This window comes from Scyliorhinus canicula, chromosome 8 (assembly GCF_902713615.1).
Source record: "Scyliorhinus canicula chromosome 8, sScyCan1.1, whole genome shotgun sequence".
Lineage (NCBI taxonomy): Eukaryota > Metazoa > Chordata > Chondrichthyes > Carcharhiniformes > Scyliorhinidae > Scyliorhinus > Scyliorhinus canicula.
Window position 1 is genome coordinate 156,315,729 of NC_052153.1, and position 12,805 is coordinate 156,328,533.

Below are 12,805 nucleotides of genomic sequence, written 5' to 3' on the forward strand. Positions count from 1 at the left end.
AAGGAAAAAAGTAGTTGGTTGCCTTTTGGTCTCTTTTACCTGGTGTGGGGAGGGGAAGATTTTGGTGGGTCTACTACGGGGCTGAGGGATGCAGGAGGATTTGCTTAAACAATCAGTGGATGTTTTTAAAGGTCTGTTTTGTACATTGACTATGTATTCTGTTCTGGACTTGTGAGTCACTTGTTAATTCTCCATGTGTTTCTGTGGCCCGGTCCTCAGACATGGTGGTGATGGAAGATCAGACGCCGATACTGCAAGAGAGGATGGGTGACAGCTCGGCCCGACTGCACAGCCCGGAGTGTGGCTCTCTCTCTCTCTCTCTCTCTCTCTCGCTCTTGCTCGCATTCACTCTCTCTCTCTCTCTCTCTCACACACACACTCTCTATCACTCTCACACTCACTCACACTCACTCTCTTTCTCTCACACACACCCTCTCTCTCTCACACACACTCTCTCTTACACTCTCGCGCACGTTCTCTCGCGCATGCTCTCTCTCGCGCGCACTCGCACTCATTCTCTTTCTCACTCTCTCGCACTCTTTCACTCTCACTTATGCACAGACTCTCTCTCTCTCTCTCACACACTCTCTCTCTTCCACACACTCTCACACTCTCTCTCTCTCTCTCTCTTGAGGGCCAAACGCGGGCTTGAAAGCAAAGGAGGAGACCAGGAATTTACAGGACCCCGGTGTCCTTCATGGGGCAGTCAGACAACATGTGCCGTAGGTGACTCTGCCTCAACAGTACGACAGTGCGGCACATGTGACCTTCTTGCCAACTTTTCACCGCCTGGAGAAGGTGGGCACCCCGCCTCTCTGGCCGTGAAGGTCATGGCAGCCCTAAACTTCTACGCCACTGAATCTTTCCAGTGCTCAGCGGGTAACCTGTGTGGCAGCTGCAGTCAGCCACCCGTAAGTGCATCCTTGAGGTCACAGATGCACTCTATGCCAGGGCATCGTTAGTTTCTAACTGAACCATGTCCATCAGGGTAAGAGAGCTGTGGCCTACAGCGCAGAGGTTTTCAATGGCACCAAGCATGCCTTGATATCAGGGACTTCTGTTTATTAACAGGAAGGGTTCCACTCCCTTAATATCCAGATTGTCTGTGACCACATCATGAGGATCATCCACATGTGTGCACATTTTCCTGGGAGCATGAATGATAACTTCATCCTTGGCCAGTTTCAAATCCCTGCGATATTTGATGATCACTCCAGGTTGCAGGGATGGCTTGTTGGGGATAAGGGACAATTGCTGAGATCTTGGTTAATGACACCAATGTGGAAGCCTGAGGCCGATGCAATGGCACGTTACAATGAGGCTCACAGTGTCACTCGGTCTGTGATTGAGCGATACAGCGGGCTGCATAAGGTGCACTTCTGCCTCGACAGGTCCGGTGGGCCTTTGCAGTACAGTCCCCAGAGGGTCTCCTGCATCGTCCTAGTATGCTGTGCCCTACGTAACCTGTCACAGCGGGGTGCAGTCCTAGACAATGATGACCAGGACGAGTGGAACATCTCTGATTAGCAGGAAGTCCAGGAGGGGGTGCCGCGCCCCCCCCCCCCCCCCCCCCCCAAAAAAAAATCAAGAGCCTCGATGAAGGGAGGCAAACCACATTAAAACCAAGTCTTAGAGGTTGGCATGTCGCACAGTGGTTAGCACTGCTGCCTCGCAGCGCAGAGGACTCGGGTTCAAATCCCAGCCCTGGGTCACTGTCCGTGTGGAATTTGCATATTCTTCCTGTGTCTAGGTGGGGTTAACCTCCACAGCCCAAAGATGTGCAGTGAATTGGCCACGCTAAATTGACCCTTAATTGGAAAGAAAATAATTGGGTACTCTAAATTTATATATTTTTTTAAAAACAAGTCTTCAGGGTGCCTGCCTAGCCTGACAATGCAGCAGGGTAATGTTGACTCATCGTGAGGATAATGCTGATGCTCCTCAGCATTTCTTATGTTTGTCTTCTGCCAGCACATTTGACTCCCCAGTTCATGTGCAAGTGAGGTTCGGGCCTACATCTCTTTGTCCTGTCGCACTAGAATGAGATTAGGGGCGAGGGTCGAGGTTCAGTGATTAATGACTAATGTTGTGTTTGGTGTTCGATGTCCAGTATGGAATCTACCAAAGGACTTGTGACTTGTCAAAACTAGAATCTTTATCGAATCACACGTAAGATAGCGATCAATTACAGAGCACATTGTCATAGAGTTTCTTTGTACTTCCCTGGAACTACACCTAAGCATGAATGTCCTTATGTACATCTTGTAACCATCTCCCCCTTGTCACATGAGCTCAGTCTGGAGAACACGTGGTGGGTCTGTACCGCCACCTGCTGGTTGGAGGTCTCATCACCAGCCACCTGCAATATTGCTTACAGGCATATCATCGCGCTAGAGTCCTTCCAGGATGTATTTTACTCTGTTTGAGTGGGCCAACTGTGTCCCTTGCATCGAGAGCCTGTGACAAAAGCCATGTACAGATTAGGTGAAGACCTATCCCAGTGGGAGGAGGGTCAAAGAGAGTGAAGCCAAGAGGTTTTAATAAGGTGACAATTGCAGTTGTGACATTTTATTATGACCCCCAACCATTTGTGTATAACCTCATCCGTGCCTACTCTTCTCCTACTTACTCTTGCAAATCCTCCCACTACGTCTCGGTGTGTCCCCAGGATGGACATCAGAAGTGGAGTAGCCTGTGCCTTCCACGCTCTTGTCTGAGGTGCCAGATGCACTTGACAGGAGTCCCCTGGAGGGCCCTAGCCTACATTCGGATAGCACTGATGTGGCCGCATCATCTTGTTCTGACCGTTGCCTCCGAGATGTGCCAGTATCAGGAAGGGAGGGATTCAGAACGGCTGCTCACTCCCAGACTCTCCTGAATGGAAGGCCCCATGGGAGGTTCTCCAGTGGTTGTTCCTCCCTCCAGGTGCTCAAGGGCCCCTAGTTAACGCCATGGGATGGTGGGGCAACTGGAGTGAGCTCCAGAAACCTCAACGTCATCTGGCTCTGCCAGTCCTGCAGGCCTGCCATTGTCTGCATCATGGTGTCAAACCCCTCAGCCATGGTCCTTGGGGACTGAGCCATACTTTGGAGTTCTCCAGTCATGGCTCTGACATCTTGCCCAAAGCTTTCCACTGTGGAAGCCACCCTGGGTGCCACACAAGGCCGCAACATCTCTGCAACTAAGGTCTTTGGAACTCCTCTCTTTGGCCTTGCAATCCCAAGAATGTCGCTGACACCCCCTCCTGATATTCCTGGCTCAACCACAGCATCTCCAGCAGCTGACGGAAGAATGTGTACAAAGGAATGGCACCTAGTTGGGACACAGAGTCCTGGAAGCCAGCACACTTCCGACTGTCTAATCTCTGGAATGCTTCCACCCGATGTGCATCAGAAGCAGTGTGGTGATCACCAGATGGTGGCCCAGAAGCCTGTCCATTAAGTTCCCCTACCGCGGTACTTTTTTCTGCGATGGTGGATGATCGGTCATCTGTGTCCTCCTCAGAGATCACCTCCAAGGCAAGGGACATCGTTTTAGAATGTGGTCTGGTCAAGGGTTTGGACAACAAAAACTCACTTAAGACTGGTCATCTGAATGAAGGTGCAGTGGCTCCTCCCTTTTCAGGCGCAAGCTAACCTTGGTATCTATGCAGGCCCACTCCAGCTCATTCCCTGAAGGTTCCATGGCCCTCTCCTCGAAGGGAGTCGAGATCCTTAGTTTCAGTGCTCGCTCTCTCCCTCTCCCTCTTGTTATTCTTCTCGTTCTGTCTCTCTCCCCATCTCTCTCTCTCCCCTTTCTCTCTCTATCTCTCTCCCCTTTCTCTCTCCCTCACTCTCACTCCCACTCTCACTCCCACTGTCCCTCCCACTCTCACTCTCTCTCCCACTCTCACTCTCTCTCCCACTCTCACTCTCTCTCCCACTCTCACTCTCTCTCCCACTCTCACTCTCTCTCCCACTCTCACTCTCTCTCCCATTCTCACTCTCACTCCCACTGTCTCTCCCACTCTCACTCTCTCTCGCACTCACTCTCACTCACTCTCCCACTCTCTCACTCACTCTCCCACTCTCTCACTCACTCTCCCACTCTCTCACTCTCACTCTCTCTCTCTCTCTCACTCACTCTCCCACTCTCTCTCTCCCACTCTCTCACTCTGCCTTCTCATGCAGGGACATTGGCATGTGTGGGCACTGTGCTTAAGCAGGGATTAGGTTCTGATGAGTAATGCCAAGGGTGGGGGGGGGGGGGGGGGTTGAAGATGATGCTGGGAGGTTGGGTACCAAGAACCTGTAAGGTGGCATCATGTGGGTTCAACGTGACATTCCGTGGGTTAATTGAAATACGGAGTGGCTAGGGGAGTCGGGGGGCATTTACAGATTCCGTTTTTTCCCACATTGAACCCCCATCCGCTGGATCAGGCTGCTGACACTGACCAGTGCTTCTACAGTCTCCCAGGCGGGATGGGTGACCTTGGCGGTGGGGGGGCCTCCTGCCATCATGGATAAATTGTGGCAGGACTCTCCTCCATGGCATCAGCAATCAAGTGAGGGCCCCCTCTGAAAATCTGGGAGCTGGTTCTCTAGCTGTCATCCTCCTGGCTTCAATGAGATCAAGTGCTGTGGAGCCGTTTAAATGCAGCATCTCCTTAGATGGCCTCGGGGCAGGTAAATCAAACGCTTTGCGCCTTAGGCATGGCGTTTCTGACTGTCCGGGCTGGCAGGAGTCGCACTGATTATCGTGTCGGAAATGTCACTTTTCCATTTTTTGTGGAAGATTCTTCCCTGTAACGGTTTCAAGCCATGTACATGTTTCCCCTGAAATGGGCCATTTTGGTTTAATTCAGAGTGGGCGGTCACTTTGGCTGCTAGATTTCTTGTGCATGGTAACCATCAATGTCTTTGCCTCATAAGTCAAATAATAAAACTACTGGGGCAACGTTGTGGCTTTATTTTCAGTTGGCTGGACAGCTGTTTCATGATGGAGAGAGAGGCCAACAGCGTGGATTCACTTCCTGTACCGGCTGAGGTTATTCATGAAGGCCCTTCCTTCTCAACCTTGCCCCTCGCCTGAGGTGTGGTGATCCTCAGGTTAAATCGCCACCAGTCAGCTCTCAAAGAGGAGAGCAGCCTATTGTCATCTGGGACTATGGCAATTTTACTTTACTTTTACTGTTTTCATGGCAGAGCAAAGAAAGGAAACCATACATATGCTTACAAACTTTTTTTTTATAAATTTAGATTACCCAATTATTTTTTCTATTAAGGGGCAATTTAGCGTGGCCAATCCACCTACTCTGCACATTTTTGGGTTGTGGGGGCGAAACCCACGCAGACACGGGGAGAATGTGCAAACTCCACACGGACAGTGACCCAGAGCCGGGATCGAACCTGGGACCTCAGTGCCGTGAGGCGGTTGTGCTAACCACTAGGCCACCGTGCTGCCCTTGCTTACAAACTTTTAAGGAAAATAGAATAAATACTTTGATTCTTGATAATGTGGTGGAAACAGATTTATTAGACAATCTGAATAAAGTTCTGCTATTGGTGATGAACTTGGCAGGATTCCTTCCGAAAGCAGCTCTGAAAGCTGAGTAACAATATGAACCAGATTTGCTTGATTTTCTCTCCTAAAGTGGTGGAGGTGGAGTAGGTTGTGGTGGTCACAATGCAAGGCATGGAAAAAGTAGCAGCCTTTTATTTTCCAGCGATCTCTGACTCATTGGATCATTTAAAAGTTTTTTTTTGGATTATGGTTAGAGAACATTACTAGAACATTACGCGGGTGGTATTTTTTTAATAATAGGCAGCAGTGGGCTCACCAGATGTTGACCTCGTAAATGATGTGATTCCCATGTGGCCAGTTTTTCTTGGAAACTCTAACTTAAACATTGAACAGTTAATTTTGTACAGACTTAATTTTTTAATGACGTGGACCATGATTCCCGTTCAAACTCCAACAATAACATTTTCTCTCTTAGTACTCTAGGAATATAGGAAATAGTAGCTGGAGTAGGCCATTTGGCCCCTCAAGTCTGCTCTGTCATTCAGTTAGATCATCTAGAACAGTGCCATTTTCCTGTACTAGCACCGGATCCTTGTATCTTTCAATCTCTGTTTTCAGCATACTCAATGACCAGGCTTCTTGGGGTAGAGTATTCCAAAGATTTGTCACCCTCTGAGTGACAAAGTGTCCCTTTATCTCTGTCCTCTGGCTCTAGACCACCCACCCACCAATGCCCACCCCCAGCCAAGGGAAACATCCTTCGTGCATTGACCCCTCCAGCACTAGAAGAAGTTTGTATATTTCAAAGATACCATCTCTCATTCTAAAAGCTCTAGAAAATACAGGTCCAGACTCCTCAATCTCTTCTCATAGCCCAGTCCCATCATCCCAGAAACCAGTGTGATGAACAGCCACTCCCTCTGTGGCAAGCATATCCTTTCTTGGGCGAGGAGACCAAAACTGTATTCAATACTCCAGGTCCAATCTCACTAAAGTACTATACAGTTGCAAGACACCTTTACTCATATACTCAAATCCTCTTGAATAAAGACACCCGGGTCACTTTGGGCATCAACACTTCCCAATCTCTCACTACTTTAAAAAACAAAGTACTCTTTCTGTTTTCCTTTGCCAAGTGCATAACTTCACATTTGTTTGTATCTTCCATCTTCCATTTCTTGCCCACTCACGTAGCCTGTCTAAATCCCCTTGAAGCCTCTTTGCATCCTCCTCACAACTCTTATTTCCACCTAGTTTTGTGTCATCAGCAAACTTGGAAAGTTTCATCACCTTCCCTGCCTGTATGTTTAGTCTGAACCTGGCTGTGGGAAACCTTTGGCCCAGAGTTGAGCATCAATCCCCATATCTCATCTATCCCCTTACTGCTGACTTGTACGTCTGCAGCTGAGTTCTCCCCCAATTCCTGCTTCTTTGTGCTGCACCGGATCACACCTAGACTCAAAACATCTTCCATATCAACCTTCCATCATCCACCTTTCAATTTTCTAAACTGATCACACCAATCAATCCTAGTTTTCTCACTATTCTCATCTCCAAATTCCTTGCCCAACTGCACTTCTGATATTACCGCCATTATCCTTCCCATTCATGCAATATGTTTTGTACTTAGTCTTGACCCTTCTGTACATCCCTCTTTCTTACCCCCCCCCCCCCCCCCCAACGTCATTGGCAGAGCAATTCACTCCCTAAACTCCCCCCTTCATTTTTAAAGCCTTCTTAAAATGCAACTTTTTTGAGACATCTTTCAGTCTCTTTTTCTAGCTTTCTCATCTAAGTCTAGCATTCCTTCATTTCTTTGTATCTGGTTTTTCTCTTCCTTTCAACATCCCCACACCGCACCTTGGGCTCAAGAAAAACAGATATAAATCCAGTGGGGAATAGCGATTGGGAGGCCTCTCGATGCAGTCTGTTATTCACATAGTCATTGATGGCAGCATTTCAATGAAAAAAATTATCTTCCAGTGTCAGCAGAACTTGAGATTGCTAACATTCTTTGCGAAAGTTGTGATAATGTTCTGTCCCCTTTACTTAACTTTTTTGAATTATCAAATATTTTCAGTTGATGTCAATAAGTTGACATTAGCAATATGAAAAGTACACCAGTACGTTAGGAGCTGTTGTTATTTAAGCTATGTCAGGAAGGTGACACTGAACCACAGGGGTTTTCGGTCACTCTTAATTAGAGGATTAAAGGCAAAGTCTGTTCTATCCACAGTTCACAATAACTGAGTAGTTCTTATTGTATTTTGCTTGGCTGGTTGCTATCTATTAGATAAGCTATATTTAGAAGGCTTGATATGAGTTCTGAAGTACAGCTGTGGTGAATAAAGATAAATGGGAACGCTAACATTGTGGTAGATTTTGCAGTAGCCATTACGTAACATTTTAATCTAGAAACAAAAGATCATTCAAAATAAGAAAGGTGTATTGTGACTGAATCCTAATGTGACAGTCTGGCTCCTAACCAATTGTTTGTTTTTCCATCCCTTGCAGGAGTTTTTTCCAGTCAGCCTGTGATGTACCAGAGCCAGAAGAAAAATTTAATATTGATGAATACTCTGACATGGTGACACTAAGCAAACCGGTTATTTACATCTCCATTGAAGAAATTATAAACACTCATTCGGTATGTTAACAGTTTGCAACTGGAAAAGTCATTCCCAAGGCAATATTTCAATTTATTTTTTTAATGAAGATGGGATGGTGTATATATGGTCATCGGGAGAAAACAGCAGCTTGGAATTATTTAGTGCCATTAATGAAAAAAGAGGTTTGTTGAAAATTGAAAGCTGGGCCAAAGTGTTGGGTTTTTAAGGAGATGGAGAAGTTTTGGGAAGATTATTTTGGGGAAGGTTATCTAGACAACGTGGCTGAAGGTTTGACACCAATTATAATATGGAGAGATGTACAAATGGCTGGAGGAACAGAGTTTGGGAGGGGTTACGGTGCCGTCAACAATACAAAAGCAGGGTGGGATTGAAGCCATGAAGGGATTTTGAAAACATAGCTAAAATTTTCAAATTTGAGGGTGTGGGGAACCACCATGGTTGAGGGAGGACAGGGTTTGTACAGAGTGGGACTTGGTGAAGGTACGATTCAGGCAGCAGAAGTTTGGGTAGCTAAATGTTTACAGGGGAAGGAGGGTAGGAGGAAACCAGGAGGGCATTGGGACAATATAATTTGGAGATGACCAAGGCTGGGATGAGAGCTTCAGCAGCAAATGGGCTGAAATATGGTTCGAGGCAGGTGATTTTATAAAGTTGGAAGTCAGCACCTTTGTGCGAGAGACAATACTGGGTCTGAGGTTTTGCTTGGAAGAGAAAAAAAATTGTATGTTTGCTGTCTATCAGCCCCTTTTACTAGCTTCAATTAAATGTGTTGTAGCCGAAATATATTTGTCATTAATAGTTGAAATACTTTATTTTTATTGCTGTGAAGTGATAATACATTGAGTATATGTTGACTCACAGTAAGCCATGTTGTAAAATCTACTTACAGTCTGCAGTTTGGGGTATGCAGTTCCTCCTTCAGGCAGTAGCTCTGGGTCAGGATCTCCACGGGAAGCCCCAGTACCAACATCCCGACTGTACTTTGCTAGAAAGGGGTGTCCACAGGATCACTGGCCCCTGTCTTGAGTGACATTAACAGAGTCCTGATTGGCTGCTACCAAATCACTTACTTAGTCCTGAACAGTGATTGAGCAGGGGAACTTGTGCGAAGGAGTTGTGGCCATGCTGAAGGGGCAAGTGGGTGAGGGGTTTGTGAAAATGGAGCGTTACAAAGTAACAAATACAACAGTAGAGTTGTCTGGGTGAAGGAAATGCACAGTAAATGGCAGTTGAGTGAAAGCAACTTGCTCTAGGATTAAATGTAGATGCTTCTGGCCCTTGTTTGATCTAAGGAAAGGACTATCCAAGATTGGATTTGCTAAAAATCCCTTGTGTGGAGTGTGAGATCCTGTTCCTTTTAAAGAAATGTAAGGCTTTTAAAGAATCTGAAATGATTTTTTTAAAGTACTTTTGTGAGCTTTACCTCATAAGAATTTCCCTCCAGTTTTGCTGGGATTCCTTAAAGCCACTAATGAAATATCTCACCCCTCGAATCATCTATGTGTGGCTCAACTTGCGTTTGATTAACCGTGGTTTATCTGTATTGCTGGGGAAACCCTCTAGCTGCACATTCATCACCTCTGCAAACTTCAGCACTTCCCTTGATGTAATTTGTGCTGCATTCTTTCCCACCCATCCAAACCTTTGCCATCTGCATCATGTTCCAAACTGAACTCCAATGGCTCACTATCGCCAAGCCTAATGACCTGTGTTGTCTCCCTGCTCCCAGTCGAACGGAATTTAAATCCTTCTCTCCCAAGTTTCTCCAATGCCTTGCTTTGCATTCCAGCTGCAACCGCTGGCTTAACATTTCCACCCTTAGAGATTCTAGTCTCCTGTCCTTGCCTTTGCCTTCTCCAGTCCACTCCACCTTGGGGTTGGCAGAGCTTGGAGCAGCTCGCCCCTCTTCTTTGGAATTTCTGTCCAATACCTCTCCACCACTTTGTCTCCCTGACGTTTTAAAAGCCTTCTTAAAGTGCTTGTCATTGAACATGCTTTGAGATCTCTGCCCCCGATACTCCTGCAAAACCACAGCATCCATTGCTTTATTTCGTAATGCCAAGTGCTATTTTAGTGCTTGTTGTATTTTATCCCCATTACTTATCCTTTTCGCTGAACTAGCAATCTATTTCGCACTTTGCATCATTTCCCTTTCCTGCCTGTGGCAGGGGAGAAAAAACTGCCTTCCTGTGTTTACATTAGCTCATTCCTTTTGAACCATGTGCTAATTATCAGAAGACTTCCTATGAGTATGTGCAATGAGTCGAGCCTATATTTGATTGTTTTGTCTCCGAGGACTGCTCTGATATGATATATCTGCAATGCATTGAAACTGCTGTGCATTCAGCATATGTAATTTGCCTAGTTGGAATACAAATACACCTTCATTCAGATATAGAAAGCAAAGCTATTTTTCCCGATTGCCACATGATCTCCCGCAACTTGCATTGGTTTAGAATCCTCCTCTTCTTCCTCTTTGTAGTTCCATCTCTTCTGCACCAAGGCAATGCTGTAACTGATTAAACATTCAACATAATTAAATGTAGACTTTTATGAACTGTTACAGTGTCTTTAGATTTTAGAATGTTTAGTGGCACTTTTGCTCACTTCTGCGTTTAAGATGGCAGATGTGGATTGTGGGTTGTTTCCATGTTCAGTTTTTCAACTGAAATATTCATCTTTTTGTCCAGTTGACCCTCTGCAAGTAATTTCAACCTTCTTGCTGGTTGGCCCCGGTGTAGCAAATCTCAGACTTGAACGTTCCTCAGGGAGTTGAGCCTTGCTTGCAAATAACTAGTGCAGAATCAGTGATTGTAATCCCTGGCATCTTCTCTGCGTGACTCATTAACTTCTCTCCTGGCTTTCTGTTCTATGATAAGGAAAACATGGGCTCATTCATCACTGTGACAGAGGCCCAGAAGCCTTGACGTAAATGGCCAAAACTAGAGTGACAATCACAGTTGGATTGCCCCTCTGCTCTTTTTTGTTAATGCTGAAGTTAGCAGATTTCTCATCCGGCCTTCCAACTCGGGCCAGCTGAGAAAAGTCCAGCACAGCTGTTCAGGAATCCCCTCAGCCCAGTGCAGCATTCAAGGGGGGAAGTGAAGCCACACCCCTTTTAAGGGCACTAGCTACTGTGAAGCAGGTAAATTTAGAGACCCAAAGACGAGGTGGAGGTAATTGTGTAAGGCGAATAAGTAGGATGGGTATTATTTGAGGGTGGGATCAGATGGGTCAGGGGTATGATGCATCAGGCGGGGTAGAAAAGGGGGCAGAATGGGTCAGCGGGAGAAAAGAGGCAGATTGGAGAAGGTGGTGGACAGTAGGTCGGGTTGGTAGGGTGGGGGAACAGGAGGTAGAGTAGGTTAGGCGGGGCGAGCAGGGAGTCCAGTGGGTTGGGCAGGGGAAAGGGGTTTATGTGGGCTGGGCGGGGAGGGGGTAAATGGTGGGTCGAGTGGGCCTTGCGGGGGTAACGAGGGTGTTAAGTGGGCTGAGTGGGGGGAACGTTAGGTTTAGTGGGCTGGGTGGGAGGAATGGTGGGTCATGTGGGCTGGGCGGGGGGAATAGTGGGTTGAGTGGGCTGATGGGAGGAATGGTGGGTCGAGTGGGCTGGGCGGGGGGAGCGGTGGGTCGAGTGGGCTGGGCGGGGGGAGCGGTGGGTCGAGTGGGCTGGGCGGGGGGAGCGGTGGGTCGAGTGGGCTGGGTGGGAGGAATGGTGGGTCATGTAGGCTGGGCGGGGGGAATAGTGGGTTGAGTGGGCTGGGCGGGAGGAATGGTGGGTCGAGTGGGCTGGGCGGGGGGAGCGGTGGGTCGAGTGGGCTGGGCGGGAGGAATGGTGGGTCGAGTGGGCTGGGCGGGGGGAGCGGTGGGTCGAGTGGGCTGGGCGGGGGGAGCGGTGGGTCAAGTGGGCTGGGCGGGGGGAGCGGTGGGTCGAGTGGGCTGGGCGGGAGGAATGGTGGGTCGAGTGGGCTGGGGCGGGAGGAATGGTGGGTCGAGTGGGCTGGGCGGGAGGAATGGTGGGTCGAGTGGGCTGGGCGGGGGGAGCGGTGGGTCGAGTGGGCTGGGCGGGGAGAATGGTGGGTCGAGTGGGCTGGGCAGGGTGGAGCGGTGGGTCAAGTGGGCTGGGCGGGGAGAATGGTGGGTCGAGTGGGCTGGGCGGGGTGAGCGGTGGGTCGAGTGGGCTGGGCGGGGAGAATGGGGAGGGGGGGTCCGAGTGGGTTGGGTGAGGGGGAATAGGTTGCCGAGTGGGCTGGGCGGGGAGAATGGTGGGTCGAGTGGGCTGGGCGGGGGAACGGTGGGTCGAGTGGGCTGGGTGGGAGGAATGGTGGGTCGAGTGGGCTGGGCGGTGGGGCGAGTGGGCTGGGCAGGTGGAATGGGGGGGGCCGAGTGGGCTGGGCGGGAGGAACGGTGGGTCAAGTGGGCTGGGCAGGGGGAACAGTGGGTCGAGTGGGCTGGGTGGGGAGAATGGGGGGGGGGGGGGGGAGTGGGCTGGGCGGAGAAATGGGGATGGGGGGCCGAGTGGGCTGGGCGGGGGGAATGGTGGGTCGAGTGGGCTGGGTGGGGGGAAAGAGGGTCAAGTGTGCTGGGCGGGGGGAATGGTGGGTCGAGTGTGCTGGGCGGGGGGAATGGTGGGTCGAGTGTGCTGGGCGGGGGGAATGGTGGGTCGAGTGTGC

At 48.9% G+C, this 12,805-nt stretch overlaps 1 protein-coding gene across 1 annotated transcript in view; it reads left to right on the forward strand.

Moving 5' to 3' along the window:
- iqgap2 (IQ motif containing GTPase activating protein 2) overlaps positions 1-12,805 on the forward strand; it is a 407,995-nt gene that overhangs the window by 341,487 nt on the left and 53,703 nt on the right. The window contains exon 30 of the mRNA XM_038805522.1: positions 8,017-8,149. Within this exon, the coding sequence (XP_038661450.1) occupies positions 8,017-8,149 (133 nt within the window). The remainder of the gene's footprint in view (positions 1-8,016; positions 8,150-12,805) is intronic.